Source organism: Nannospalax galili, unplaced genomic scaffold, assembly GCF_000622305.1.
Source record: "Nannospalax galili isolate Female #2095 unplaced genomic scaffold, S.galili_v1.0 scaffold795, whole genome shotgun sequence".
Taxonomy (NCBI): Eukaryota; Metazoa; Chordata; class Mammalia; order Rodentia; family Spalacidae; genus Nannospalax; species Nannospalax galili.
The window spans coordinates 216895-232049 of NW_008336391.1; the positions used below are offsets into that span (position 1 = coordinate 216895).

General features: G+C 39.9%; 1 protein-coding gene and 1 pseudogene across 7 annotated transcripts in view; one reads left to right on the top strand and one right to left on the bottom strand.

Annotated features, from left to right (window-relative positions):
- Positions 1–15155, top strand: part of Cep128 (centrosomal protein 128) — a 466611-nt gene that overhangs the window by 167510 nt on the left and 283946 nt on the right. For all 7 annotated transcript variants that reach the window (XM_029562537.1, XM_029562536.1, XM_029562539.1 and 4 more), the window contains 2 exons: positions 3066–3716; positions 13286–13450. In XM_029562537.1, the coding sequence (XP_029418397.1) occupies positions 3066–3716; positions 13286–13450 (816 nt within the window). The remainder of the gene's footprint in view (positions 1–3065; positions 3717–13285; positions 13451–15155) is intronic.
- LOC108490729 lies at positions 9448–9647 on the bottom strand (annotated as a pseudogene).

The following is a 15155-nucleotide window of genomic DNA, read 5'->3' on the forward strand; positions in this document are numbered from 1 at the left end:
TACAGGGATTCGTGTTTGAAAAAGACAACACAGACCCCTGGCCATGAGTTAAGAGACTTTGAGTTAGACTGTTTTCCTGAAATTGGTTTAAACAGCAAGAATAGATATTTTTCTCACAGTGCAGTAAATCTAGAAATAAAATGGTTCAATAACAGTCCTTTGAATTCCAGGCTTTGCTACTCTCTAGGTTTACCCTCTTTCCAGTGTTCCTAGTGTCAATTCACATGAAAGATGGCAATTTAAACTGGACAGTTACAGGCTATTAGTCAAGTCTGGAATTACTTTGGCAATAATAGATACTGACAGTTACGTGCCATAAAGATGCTTTCAGTTAATTGCTAGGCTAGCAGCCACAGCCCAAGATAGTTCAGATATTGTCACTGAGTCTGAAAATACCAATGTCTTAGTCACCAACTCAGTGCCTTGGACACAGGCAGGGCCCCTAGTAGAATGGCCTTAATCTTGAGGCAATTCAAAATAATTCACTTGCATCCTTGTCCTCCTCTATCCTTTGTCTGAGCAAGAATGCTTAGGCATTTGGAAAGGACCTGGTGAAAAACCTTGCTTTTGTTAATTATCTCTACTTTTGTTTGCTGAGTTTCCTACCTCCCATTTGTGCTTGGACTGACTTCAGCTTAGATAGATAAATAATTTGGCTTTCCCAGCCCTAAGAAGCTCCAAGTTAACAGACAAGGCTCATCAATGCGAACTGCAGTTCACAGGTTCCAGGCTCCTCAGTGATGGTTTGAATGAGAATGTCCCCCACAGGCTCCAAGTATTTGGACATTTTGTCCCTAGTGGGTCGTGCTGTTTTAGGAGGTTTTAGAGGTGGAGACTTGCTAGAAGAAGCACATCACTTTGGGGGGGGGGGGCAGGCTTTAAGAGTTCTTAACTAGCTCTCTGCTTCCTGTGCCTGCTTGAAAATGGTGTTGGCATCTAGAGGAAGCTATTGTACTGAGTCATAACATGAATTAATTATTATTGCTATGAAGATGTGTGACTGATAAATTTAAGTCTGTAGACCTATGCATGGCGGAACTAATATTCGAATTCCATTTTTCCGGTCAGAGATCAACTGTTTAGTTACCTTCTTTTCTTTCTTAAGTTCTCATATGTGTGCACATTGTATGTTGCGCATGTTCTCCCTTACCCCTGGCTCTCCATTTCTTACTGCTCCCTGTTCCTCTTGATTCCGTTTATGCCCCAGACAGTTTTACTTATACATTCATATATATGTATAGATGAATCATATATATTTATGATTATAAGCATCTGTATAAAATCTAGGATCCACAAATGAGAAAAAAAATATCTGTCTTTTGTAATTTCTTTTGAAGCACTGTGTCCTCTTTCTTCTTAAAAGAATTGAGAAGGATTTAAGGAAACCACCTTGTGAACTGGTCAACTCATTACACTTTATCAGTAATTGTGTTATATTGAAGTTTAAATAAAAATACCTTCTATAAATTTGCATTTTCATTCACTAGTTCATATTCTAAAAGAAGCCTTAATTTTCCGTTATTCCAGACGTGATGGAAACATCAGTATATCATACTGTCTCATAAGTATGCACAATATTTTTCTCAGTTAAGGGTGAAATAAAAAGCAAAACAAGCCGGGCCTGGTGGCACACGCCTTTAATCCCAGCAGTTCGGAGGCAGAGGCAGGCGGATCTCTGTGAGTTCAAGGCCAGCCTGGTCTACATAATGAGTTCCAGGACAGCTGGGGTTACAGGGAGACCCTGTCTCAAAAGGACCAAAAAGAAACATAAACAAAAACAAAAACAAAAACAAAGATGGCATGGTGAGCACCAGGCAGCAAGTGTAGACTTGTCCCTGGTGCCGCGTGTGGAGGAAACACCCTTTACCCCACTGGCTGTTGTGCTTTCATGTGTAATGACCGCATGGTAAGAATTAGAGACCAGAACAGTTCATTCTTGGCCTCTGTCACCCATTGTAATTCCTTATCCCCAGTGAAGCTGACGGGTCATGAATGTCCAGTCCATCAGCTTTTCTCTTGAGTCCCTCACCATTCTATTCTCACCTTAAATGATCTCATTTCTACCTTTGTGGGGTTTCAAATTCTGAGTGTTTTTTGGTGTGTTTCTTGTCAATACTGACAAATTGATATTGATTATATATTGCTATATTGATAATATACCAAAAGTGACATATATTGATTAATATACCACAAGTCGCACATATCATGTGTCATAACCTTTCTTGGGTTGCATCTATGTTTCTCTGCACTTCACTGTTTAAAATTTATTTATTTATTTATTTATTTATTTATTTATTATTTATTTATTTATTTATTTTGTCTTTTTGAGACAGGGTCTCCCTGTAGCCCCAGTTGGCCTAGAACTTACTATGTAGACCAGGCCTCAGGCTGGCCTTGAACTCACAGAGTTCCTCCTGCCTCAGCCTCCCGAGTGCTGGGATTAAAGGCATGTGCCACCATGCCCGGCCCTGATTTATTTATTTTTATGTGTGTGAGTATTTGCATGATTGTATGAAAGTGCACCCTTGTTATGAAGTGCCCACAGAGTTAAGAAGTAGGAGTTGGATCCATTGTTACTGGAGTTACCAATGGTTGTTAGCCACCATGTGGGTACTAGGAACTGAACTCTGGTTGGTCTTCTGCAAGAGCAGCCATTGTTCTTAACCACTGAGCTATTTCTCCAGCCCCATCATCTCTGTTTTATTCTCTTCTTGTCTCATTGGGATAAGAATTATTTTATTTAGGCAATACTTTACTATTTCAATGTATAGTAAATAATTAGAGTAGGTTTTCTTCCCCCATTCCTTTGCTCAATTTTATATTATATTTAAGTAATTATTTGTCACTATGGATTGATATATTTTAGTAATGGGAATTTGAAATACATGTTTCAGTGTGGTATTACATTATTTCAGATTAATTATGTATTTATCACTTTCTAGCTTAAATTATTTTTCATTAAAATATGATTAAGTGAACTTTTCCATATGGATTAAAATTTTTTTGTTACCTGGAAGAATCCAAGGTGAATTTTGAAGTAATGTTTTCTGTTCTCAATCCATTAGATTCTTAAAGAAAAGGATGAATTGAAAAGTCAGCTCTATGCAGCATTACAACAGATAGAGAATCTTAGAAAGGAACTGAATGATGTCTTAACCAAGCGTGCCTTGCAAGAGGAGGAGCTTCACTGTACGGAGAAGAAACTAAGTGAAGTTCAGTCTCATCAAGCTGACCTTGAACTGGAGGTCAGGAATTCCCTGGACACCATTCAGAGACTGGAAAGTGAATTGAAAAGGCAGAGTAAGCTTCAAAGCCAGACAAAAGCTGAGAAAATTCACCTGGAGGAAGAAATTACAGAGCTAAAGAAGAGCCAGGCCCAGGACAAAGCTAAACTTCTCGAGATGCAAGAGTCCATCAAGGACTTGAGTGCCATTCGAGCAGATCTTGCTAATAAGTTGGCTGAAGAAGAGAGAGCCAAGAAAGCTGTGCTTAAGGACCTTTCTGAACTTAAAGCCCAGACAAAATCCAGAGAGGAAGAAACAGCTACCGTCATCACACAGTTAAAGTTGGAACGAGATGTTCACCAGAGGGAGCTGAAAGATCTCACGTCGTCACTGCAGTGTGTGAAAACGAAGCATGAACAGAACATCCAGGAGCTGATGAAGCACTTTGAGAAGGAAAAGAGTGAAGCCGAGGACCATATTAGGACGCTGGAGGTAGCCATGCTCTATTATCTTGATACTGAAGGATTTTTCTGGTGGCTCATGAAGTTAACAAAGTGTAAACTTTTAGAGATCATTCTCTATTCCCAAGTGCTACAGGGAAGATAAAACCAACAATAAAGAAGTTTATTCATGCCTATTCGGCCAGGTCACAATGAGTTATAGCAGCCGCCTGGGAGCATCTATTTCTGAGCGTGAAAGGCCTTTAGAAAGAACATTTAGCTATTTTGGGAGTTGAGGAAAGGTAGAGGTGGCAGTAAGTCCTGGACCTGAAACGTGCCCTCATTCAGCATTTATGACCTCCTAAAATACAAAAGGCAAAGACTTGTCAAGGCCGCAGGAGCTATAGCCACAGCCCAGATTAGTATGGTAACCAAAGTTACACAGCATAGATGCTGCGAAAATGCATGGCTTTTGAGATTTACTCTTTCTGTTCCAAATCTAAGCTTTCTGAGTAAATTTCTAATTGAGATCTTGCCTCGGGGGAAGTTTCTAAAGCCTAATGGCATTACGTTGTTCCACACAGGGCAGTCATTCGATAGCATGATTGTCAGGTGGCAGATGGAGCCATCTCCCTGCTTTGCTGCTTCTCTCTAATGTTTACCATATGATGTAGATCCATATTTTTTATGATTTTAATTTCCCTCAGTCAGAGTGAAACTCCATGAGAACTTGGATTTGTTGGCAGCTATATCCCAGTTCCTCAGATAGTTTCTGCTGTCTTATAGATATTTGTTAAATAGGATGGATATAGAATGGATAAATCTTGAAAGGTTAATAATTTTTTTAGAAGTTCTTGAAATGTAACTACTACTTTAAAAATACTTAGGATGGAAGAGTAGATTATATTGAAATAGCTGACAGCTTTATAGTACTCCACCCATTTTATGGATTCTTTCCCAGTCCAGTATAGCATTCTGGCTGTAGTCATTTTGTGGCCCTTGACTGAGGTAGCAGATCCGAATGGAGGCTAGAAGAATTGGTAAGGAAGGCATCCCCATTAAATGTGGTGAAGTACCCTTTGTGGAGATGGAGATTATGAGGAAGAGCTGATCTGAAAGAATCATGCCAATTGACTGTTACAACAGTACTGCTAGAGAACATTTCTTCAGCAGTTTATGTCAGTCACTGCTTGGAGAACTTCATTTTGCTAATCATTGAATACATCATCCCTGAAGATTGTGTGGTTTTTCTCATTAACGAGGAAATTGAGGCATTAGAGGCTAAGTAGTAACTTGTCTGGAGGGTGGTGGAGACATGATTTGAACCCACGTAGTCAGTTGCTTGAGTTCTTACTTGACAGTCCTCGAAAGGATTTAGAATCAAGCATGAATAGGTAACAACTTGACTGAGTAGCTGCATAATGGTGTCTTCTCTGACTCCGAATATGCAGACAGAACAGAAGATTTGGAGAGAACAGAGGCAAATCTGGTTTCTTACTATGTTAAATTAGGTGATAGGGCCTTACTCATGAAATTCTAGGGACTCATGAGATTGGAATGAAATATGTGGGAACTCATGAGTGGTGGATTATCTTGTGAAATTTGGGACATTATGCAAGGAGAAAGAGGAAGATAAATCTCTAGAACTCCAGTGTTTAAAGACAGAATTGAGAAAAAAATTCTAGGAAACATTAAAAGACCATATGAGAGACAGGGAACAGAATCAGAAGAGAATGGTATCTTGGAAACCCAGGTAAGCTATTTCAAGAAAAATATAACAAAGATAACAAAGCATATCAAATGTGATAGAGAAACTAAAAGAAGTAAAAATGTGTTCATTCCTTTTCACAGCAAAGGCCCACAGGAGATGTGAGGGACTTGAATCTAAGAGAGTATCCAGCCTTCAGCAGGAGCCAGGGCATCTTCCTCTGCAGGTTTTAGAAGAAATCATTAGGATGTGCATTGATAGGGTGGGTTTGGAGTTGTTCAGTTTGGTAGGGGTAGAGCAGAGCAGCAGTAGGAAGCCTTCTTACAAATGGAGAAGGCCAACACTGCTGGGGAGACCATAAAGTCCATGTGGGGCATGTTGAGGTGTGCCATGAAGCTAACGTAGAAGAAGAAACATTGCTGTCAAGGAGTCAGAGACGTCAGGACTAAAAGTCTATCTTTAGAGGTTGTTTATTGAGTCAGAAATCCTTAGAGTTCAGATTTTTAGAGTTATGGTCCAACAGGTCTTCTGCTGGGTTGCCATTGTGAATGTGGGTGAAGGTAGGTGGAATACAATCTGCTAAATAACTCTGATGTTAGCTTGTTGGGTGGGCATTTGGACATTCGTGCTACTACTGTGACAAGACTAATTGACTGCCAAAATCTATGAAGAGGGTGATTGCTGTGTCAGCTGTTGCCAGCAAGGAAGAGGGTTTTAAAGAGGAGCAGTGTGCATCTCACAGGAAGGCGAGGCTTTGCATAAGGATGAGCATGGGATGTTTTGTCAGCCTCAAGGGCAGGGCTTTGACAAAGAGTTCTCAGGGAACTCACAGTTCTGAGTGTCACCGAAAACAGTGTCCTTTCATTCCATCACTGCTGACGCTTACCACCATGAATGGGCTGTGTGATCAGTTGTGTGTTACTAACCAAGAGTTGCTGAATCTTTGTTCAGTTGGAGCAGATTTAGGGTCACTGCTACAAAAACATCATTCACACTGCTAGATCTGCTTTCTTGAGTGGCATATAAAGTTATTAGAGGCATAACTGCTTGGGACACGGAAGTATGTTTCATTGCAGAAAGGATGTATGTTGCTCATCTAGACCACCTAGACATGATCCATGTAACATTTTTGCTTCCTCTTAGTTCCTCTCTCCAGCCCCAACCCCTCCCTTTCTACCTTCAGATAACATGTTTTTCTTCTGAAAACAAGTGTTTGAGTTTCATTTTCTGCTCAAAAAAGCTTTTATTGGTTTTTTGATGTCTCTTGAACAGTGCCCGGCTGGCACTCATAAGCCCCATCTTACTTGTACATATTGACTGTTTTCATGCTGTCCATATTCCTTTTGAGAATATAGTGATTCCTCACCCAGGCTTTTCAGTGCTCTCTATTTGAGGTGATGATTTCTCATTTACAGGAGAAGCTTTGCTTAATTCTGGAAAACCCCATTATTTGTATACCTCTTACGCATCCACTGACGTTAGTTGAAATCTCATGGAGGTTGCGATGAATCCCCCTTTGCTTTGTGTTTTCACAGCTGTTCGTTGGTTCCTCTAGCGTAACAGCTTTGGTGGCCTTGGGTGTGTTGTTAGTGTCCAGGTAGATAGCAAGCATATCTCAGCCATATTTTATCCCCTATGGTGCCTAGCTTCATGGTTCATACACATAGTGATTTGTTCAGTGGATGTCAGCTTAAAATGTTTGAGAAGTTGGAAATTGTGGGATTTCTTCCTGGAATCTTCACAATTTGAATTTCACCATGGAACATGGGAAAATCGATTTCCTTATCTGTTTTTAGGAAGTGCTTTGGGCATATAGTAAGATGACAAAAAGCTGTAAGAAGTCGCCTGTGTGAAAAATGTAATTTACAATCATTCTGTGGATTTTCTGGATTCTTTTGACTTTAATTATCATTATTACTATCATCATCATCATCATCATCATCATTATTGTTAATTGAAAGCCTGAGATCTTGGGGCATTGTGCTATTCTTTGATGAGGTACATAGTAACAGAAGAACTAAAAGAACTGGAGCCCATAAGTCCCAGTACTTTCCTGTTTAAAGCAAATTAGTTGCACTTAAGGAGCAACCTTACCTCATGGTCACTCTATGCATTTTAATGACATTATTAGTGACATCATTCTGGCCATGCTATACATTCACCTTTGGTGAAGAGCTGACGGGAAGGTGCTCTGAATGATGCGTGGCAGAGCTTCTCACAGCCAGCACCAAGAACGTCACATTTTGTGCCTTTTAGCGTCACATAATTCACTGCTTTTTTGAGAGATTAATAAGCTCTCAGGCATCACCTATATTTTGTCTCTGTACAAATTACATTTTTCCCCACTGTCTAGGATCACCTTTCTCTTACCTGTTTTTAAATTTAAATATCAAATATTTGATGACATGCCATGCTCTAGGTGCTCTTATTAGAGTCCAAAGCTGCAGGGTGGATTCTGTACTACACTCTTGTTGGCTATATGATGTTGGTAAGGTTACGCCACTTTTTATGTTTCACCACCAAAATGGGAATAGTGATTTTATAATACTGGGTTATTGTGAATGCATTACTTTGTAAATCTGGAAATGAAATGCAAATGTAATTTAAAAAACTGTCAGGAAAGCTATTAGGGAAGTTAAGAATTGATTTTTTTAAAACTTTTTAAAAAAATTTATTTTTTAATTTTATGTGTGTGTGTGTATTGCCTGCATGTAGGTAAGTGCACTCATGTCGTGCTATGCCTGCGGAGGACAGAAGAGGCCGTTGGATCCCCTGGGACTGGCGTTATGGACAGTTGTTAGCTGCCATGTGGGTGCTGGGATGCAAACTGGGGTCTTCTGAAAGAACAACCAGTGTTCTTATCTGCTGAGCCATCTCTCCAGCCCCAAGAATTGATTTTTTGAAAATAGGCTCTCTGTGGAAGAGAAATCCCTAACAGAATCTGGCAAATTTAGACGTGTAGGTGTCCCTCTCTTCGCTGATTTCAAATGAGGCATGGACAGGCAGGCCGAGGTTAGCAGGAGATGAGCACATCTGTCTCCTGAGGGCCTGTAAGCTGGCATGAGCAGTCAGTGACCTTCAGAAGAAGCCTTCCTACTTACCTGTGCTTTTTATAGGACATAAAGTAAAGTAAAAGCAGTCTACTGAAACTTAGAACTGTAATTGAGCAATTTTCCTGATGAGAGACTTTATTTTGTAAATTTATTTTGGGACTGTAAATACAGGATTGCTCATAAAAAAATCAATTCTTTTGTTAATTCAAAGTGGCATCAAGTCTTAGCTGAATTTTGTGGAGTAAATAAAATATAGATTTTGTTGAAAACAAAATTTCTTTAAGGAAGTTGTTTTCATGTTGTATTCTTACCTAAATAATTAATCCCATCTACTAAATTTATAAAAATTGAAGCAGGCCAGCAGTGTAGCAAACGGTAGTGTCCACCGATGGTCTAGCATCCCTAGCATCATGAGGAAAGAAAAACCGGCATTTTAGGGATATTTCTTAAACCTTACATGCAATTGCTTACAGACTGGTGGGTATGCCAGATTCCTATTGAAAGTTGTGCCCAGATGTTTTTAAGCCTTATGAACCTTATAACATGCCTGTTGAGAATGTAGATGTTAGGAAGAATTCCTGGATTCAAGTTCTGGGTCTATATTTAGTGATTTTCTACCTTGGATAAGTTCTAGATTCTCAGTGCTTGAATATCGAAACAGAGGCAGTGCGACACCAATAGTTCCTTCCTGGGTAGGTTGTTGAGAAGGTGAAAGGAGGTAAAAGTGCTCTGCCTTAACATGTAGCATCTACACTGTTGTAATTTAAAAGTCTTTTAAGTTTGCAAACAGGGCAAACCTTGACTGAACTCCATATGCAAAATAGACTCTTCCCAATGTGCACTTTTCAGTTTTCTTTCTTTTTTCTTTTTTTTGCCATGGTATAGTTTTTTGTTTTTTTTTTTTTTTACAAAAGTTTATTGCAGTGTACAACAGGTTCTGACAACACTTCATTCCAGCTATAGGCAAAAGATGTCCTGGCAAGGAATACAGATGTTTAAATGGCATCAGCATCATCCTAGGTTTATGAAGAGCTGATTTTGCCAGATTTCTTAATTCCACCTGTGGCCAGAGGACCTTCCCCGAGACCTTCGTTTTCAGCTCCTCGAGTTTCTTCTGCTCTTTTTGTTACTGCTTGAAAGCCTTGTCCTCCTCATCCATCTCCTTGGCCTGCTTCTTGGGCTGTTTCAGGGGCTTCTTCTTGCCACCTTCTTGGCCCAACATGGCGTCTGCAGCCCCTTCCCCAGACCCTGATCCTCACTTTTGATTTTTTAAAAAAAATTTTACCATTTGTATTTTACGTGTACGAGTGTATTGCCTGCATGTATGAGCATCTGTGTCATTGCAATGCACACAGAGGTCAGAAAAGGGTATTGGATCACCTGGAACTCGAATTGTGGATGGTTGTTAGCCACCATGTAGGTGCTGGGAATCGAACACATTTCCTCTGGAAAAACCGCCTGTGCTCTTAACCGCTGAGCCATCTCTTCAGCCCCTATTTTTAATTTTTTAACTTTTGAGTTTGTTCTTTGACAATTTTATACATGTACAACAGGTATTCTGATTATTATAACCCCTCCTCTGTAATCTCCTTTCCACCCTTAAAACCTCCTCCTTCCTACAAGTCCCCTTCCTACATTCACAAGTTCTTTTTAAAGACCCACTGAACATCACTAGTGTCATCTGTGACCAGGGTTTGGAACTATCTGTTGGAACCTGGTGGGTTCCTCAGTGGGCACACTGTGTTGCAATGACTGCCCCTTCTCTAGAATCTTATCAGTAGCCAGTAGTTCAGCAGGGGGTAGTTAGGGCCCTTTAAGCCCCTCCCAGTTCCACAGTTGATAGCCCTAGTCCTGTGTAGTTAAAGTCGCTGTGAAGTTATGATTGCATAGTTTACTCCTTGATGTACCCTGAGTCCTAGTGGGGTAGGTTTAAATATCCTGTGTAGAGCCGACAATGAGTGTTTATTCTCAGCATCTTGAGTAGCCATGCACCTCTGCATCCATTGCTGTCCATTTCACAGTGGGAGTTGCATTTGTCTTTGAGTATAAATAAAATACTTAGAAGGAAGCTTGGCCCCATGCCCTTTATCAAAATAGCACATTTTAAGTTCTCCAAAGACCTCAGCCATAGATTTTTTTTTTAAAAAATACATTTACAGTGCCAGGTAGGAATTCCCTGGTCTGTAGCAGGCCTCAAGTCCAGTTGGAATGGTTGGTTATCCCCATCATAGTCATGCCACTACTGCACAGGTGGGTACATCTCGCTTACAACTAGGTAGGGCCTTGTGCCCTTCCTTCCCCAGTAGCCTATATAGCACATTCTGGTACTGTGAAAGCCTGCCAACTGGGGGAAGCTTCCAGCTCAGTTCAAGCAACCAAGGTGTGTGGTGACTTCCACAATAAGGTCTTGTTAATTAGACTTGGTGGGCAACCAGGAAGAGTGGTAAGAGCCTGTATTTACCAGTTGTTCTGGTTACTTTTTCTGATGCTCTGCTACACATGGTGACCAAAACCAACTTGGGGAGGAAAGGGTTAAATGCATCTTACACTTTCATTGATGATCCATCTTTTAGGGAATTCAGGCAGGAGCCTGGAGGCAGGACCTGAAGCACAGACGATAGAGGAGTGCTGCTTACTGACTTGCTCCTCTGGCCTGTGCTCAGCCTGCTTTCTCATACAATATAGGACCACCTGCCCAGGGGTGGCACTGCCCACAGTGGCTTGAGCCCTCCCATATCACCCAAGAATCAAGAAATTGTAGACATGCATACAATGACTCCAATGGAAGAAATTCCCCAGGTTAGGTGGCCTCTTCCCAGGTGAGACAAGGTGACAGTCTAAACCAGCCATGATCTCTGAAAATGTCATGATTTTATTTTTCTTGATACCCAAATAAAATTCCATTATGTATATGTACCACATTTTCATTATGCATTTGTTGCTTGATGGACATATTGACCAATTTTGTTTCCTAGTTATTGTGAATAGAGCAGCAGCAAACATGTGGAGTGAATATCTCTGAAGTAGGATAGTCCTTTGAAGGTACGCCCAGGAGTGGTATCACTGTGTCAAATGGTGCTTCTCTTTCTAGTTTTTTGAGAGCCTCCACACTGATTTCTGCAGTGTCTGTACTAATTTACACTCCCACTGACGGTGATGAAGAGTTCACTGAAGTGTTTATTGCAATTTGATCTCATTTTCTAAAATTTTTATTTATGTGTATGAGTGTTTTGCAAGTGCACCACATGCATGCAGTGCTTACAAAAGCCAGAAGAGGGCATTGGATCCTCTGGAACTGGACTTATAGATGATTGATTGTTAGCTGCCATGTGGATGCTGGGAACAAAACCTGGGTCCTCTGCAAGAGCAGCCAGTGCTCTTAATCACTGAGCCCATCATTTGATTTCTTGACCATAGATCTTCTGACTCGGGTGAGATGGAATCTCATGGTAGTTTTATTTGCATTTCCCTGATGGCTAATGGCATTGAAGGCTTTTCACAGGTGTTCATTAGCTATTTACATTTCTTCTAAGTTCTCACTTCAGATTGATGACTTTTTTTTTTATTGGGTTCTATTTTTTGATGTTTAGTTCTTTGTATTTTTTTATATACTAACCCCCTATCGGGGCTATAGGTGACTAATATTTCTTCCATTCCTTGGGCTGCCTATTAACTTGGTTGGCAGTTTGCTTTGCTGCACAGAGGGTTTTTAGTTTTATGAAATCCCATTTGTCAGTTGGTGGTTTCATTTCCTGTCCTTCCAGATCCCTTATTCAGACAGTCTTTGCTGAAGTGTGTTCCATTCTTTTTCCTGTAACAGAGTTGAGGTCCTTGATTCATTTGGAGTTGAGTTCTGTGGAAGGTGAGAGAGAAGGGTCTAGCTTCATTCTAGTACATGTTGATACCCTGTTTTCCCAATACTATTTGTTGGAGGTGGCTTTCTTTTACCCAGTGCATATTTTTAGCATCTTTGTCAAAAGTCTGGTGTCTGTAGTTGCATGGATTTGTCTGTGAATCCTCTTTTCTTTTCCAATAATCTATTTTTGTTTAGTACCATGTTGTTTTTATTACTGTGGCTCTGTAGCATAACTTGAAATCAGGTATGGTGAGACCTGCAATTTTCTTTTTGTTTAGGATTTGTTTCCATTGTCCTTGGTCTTTGTGCTTACCTAAACAATTAAAGTGTGTGTGTGTGTGTGTGTGTGTGTTTAAATATCTGTAAAGAATGGTCGTGGAATTTTGATTAGGATTGCAATTCCCAGAGGGAAAGAGAAAGACTTTTTGGCCCTCATATGCATTTTTAAAAGTCAATTTTGAATATTTCCAGACAAAGAGCAGAAGGTGCATTATCACACTACTTGTGCTGAAAAACTCATCCCTACTATTCTGTCTTAGCTTCTTAAGAGTATCAATATTACATTGTTCAAAAAGAAATGTTAAGCTCTTCTTTGTAGATGAGGAAACTGGCTAGTACCTTGTAGTGTTTCCCCTTTGGGAATACCTTGCTCTTAACTCAGGCCTCCCCCAGTAGTTAGTCTGTTGTCTTTAGCAATATATCTACCAGCATCTTTAAGAAACATTTCTCTTTCATTGCTGACAAATTGACTGTTGCATCTGACTTTTTTACTGTGTGCATCTGTCCTCTTCAGTACCTAGTGTAGTACCTGTCACTTGGGAAGTGTTTGAGATGCACTGGTGACTGACTGAATAAATGCGAAGAACATTTGCTTTGTGTTTGATTTCTGACTATGACCGAGAGCTCAAATCCTGAAGTGCTTTCCCATTTATGCGAAGTGTAGTGTTTGGTATCATTTAGTTGCCGCCAGTCAGCTTTCTCTCTTCTCCTTGTCTTTATTTCAGGCTGAAAGCTTGGAAGATAAGAATATGGCCAAAGCCCATTGCTGTCAGTTAGAGAAGCTGAAGTCCCAATGTGAGAGACTAATGGAGGATTTGACCCAGAATGAAAATGAGAACAAAAAGCTGAAGCTAAAGTACCAGTGTCTGAAGGACCAGCTAGAAGAGAAGGTAAAATGTGAAGGAATTCTGCTTTCGAAGACTTAGTTTTAGAAATATATTTTGCATGAGTAAGTGACATTCAAAGTCTTTAGAAAAGTTGTATTGGTGCCAGGAGTAAGGATAGTTTATTAGAAGGTTGTGATCTTTCTCATGTCAACCCACCAGTCGTTCTCAGTACATTGGATTTAAATTTCTTCCTAGGCCTTGAAACAGGGCTTCAGAGGCATGGTTGAAATGTACTTAGAATTTGCAATTAAATATGCTTCAAGTTGAGAAATTTTAGCCACTGTCTTGACCAGTAAGTGGGCGGTTAGTGTTTGTTTGTTTGTTCGTTTGTCACCTAGCCTGGTGACATACCATCCTCTTCCCTGGGAGGAGTCCTGGGATTACAGGCCTATTTTACAGTATCTGGTTTTTCAGCTCTAATGTAGCTGTCATGTCATAGCTTTATTTTGATTGTATTTAATGTTTACACATAGTTATCCCTTACCAGTGTGTTTTTCCTGTGGACACAATGCTGCATCTTCCATAATTAAAGCATTAGCTGGATGATTGTGTTAAATGTTTTATATTTCCGTATCTACATTTCAGAAATACTCTTGAAAAAGATTCAAAGGTTCACTGGTTAAGAATGCTTGTCCCTCTTCTAGAGGACATGAGTTTGTTTCCCAGTGCCCATGTCAGACCACTTCTAACTCCAACCACAGGGGATCAGACCCTCGGCAGGAACCTGCACACATACGGTCCACACTCACACAAACACATAAATAAAAACTTTAAAAAATTGTTGAAAATGGGCCTGGAGAGAAATTTGATCAGTTAAAAATATAAAGTTTATTTTCTTCTACTTAATATGCATGGAATATTCACCTTAGAACAGCATTTAAAGAGTCAGTGATTTTATTGCATTGCTCAATATAGGGAGTGTCCTGTAAGGCAGGCATTGTGTCTGGGCATAGGTGTAGATGAGATACAGGTCTCCAGCTAGCCTCACTTACTAGAACTGTATACATAGTATCTGATTTGAAAAATTCTTGGAAGAAGACATGCTTTTGATTTTAGAGTTTTTCAGATTATTGAATATTTGCATCTATATAATGAGACACCTTGAGAATGGGATCCAAGTCAGAACACAAGATTCATTCCTGTCCCATGCACTCTTAATAAATGTAGTATAAAATTAATTTTGTATACTTTCAATATGTTTGCTTTTTCACTGTAACATATTGTATGATGTCAGGTGTAGACATTTTCACTTGTACTCAGAACTTTTGTTAGGCTTAGTGGCACACTCCTTTAATCCCATTTCTTCACTCGGGAGGCAGAGACTGGCAGATCTCTGTGACTCTGAGGCTGGCCTGTCTACATAGTGAGTTCTGGGTCAGCCAGGATTACACAGTAAGACCTATTTAAAAAAATTTTTCATTTTGCAGTTTTTCAGATTTAGCATTTCTTGATTTGAAATGTTCAACTTTTGGTCAAGTTCTGACAGTGTGTGCCAGTGCAGAGAACAGATGATGTTGATACTTAGAGTCAAGGACAAACAAACACTGTATAGTCCTCTCTTGTGGGGGATTGATTGGTTGCAAATTTTTCCAAAGCAACTGAAACATGTAAAGGGACTCAAGTCCCTTGTACGAATCTGGGATAACATTTGCATAGAAGTTGCCTAATCTTCCCATGTATTTTAAGTTATCTTTATACTATGCATAAC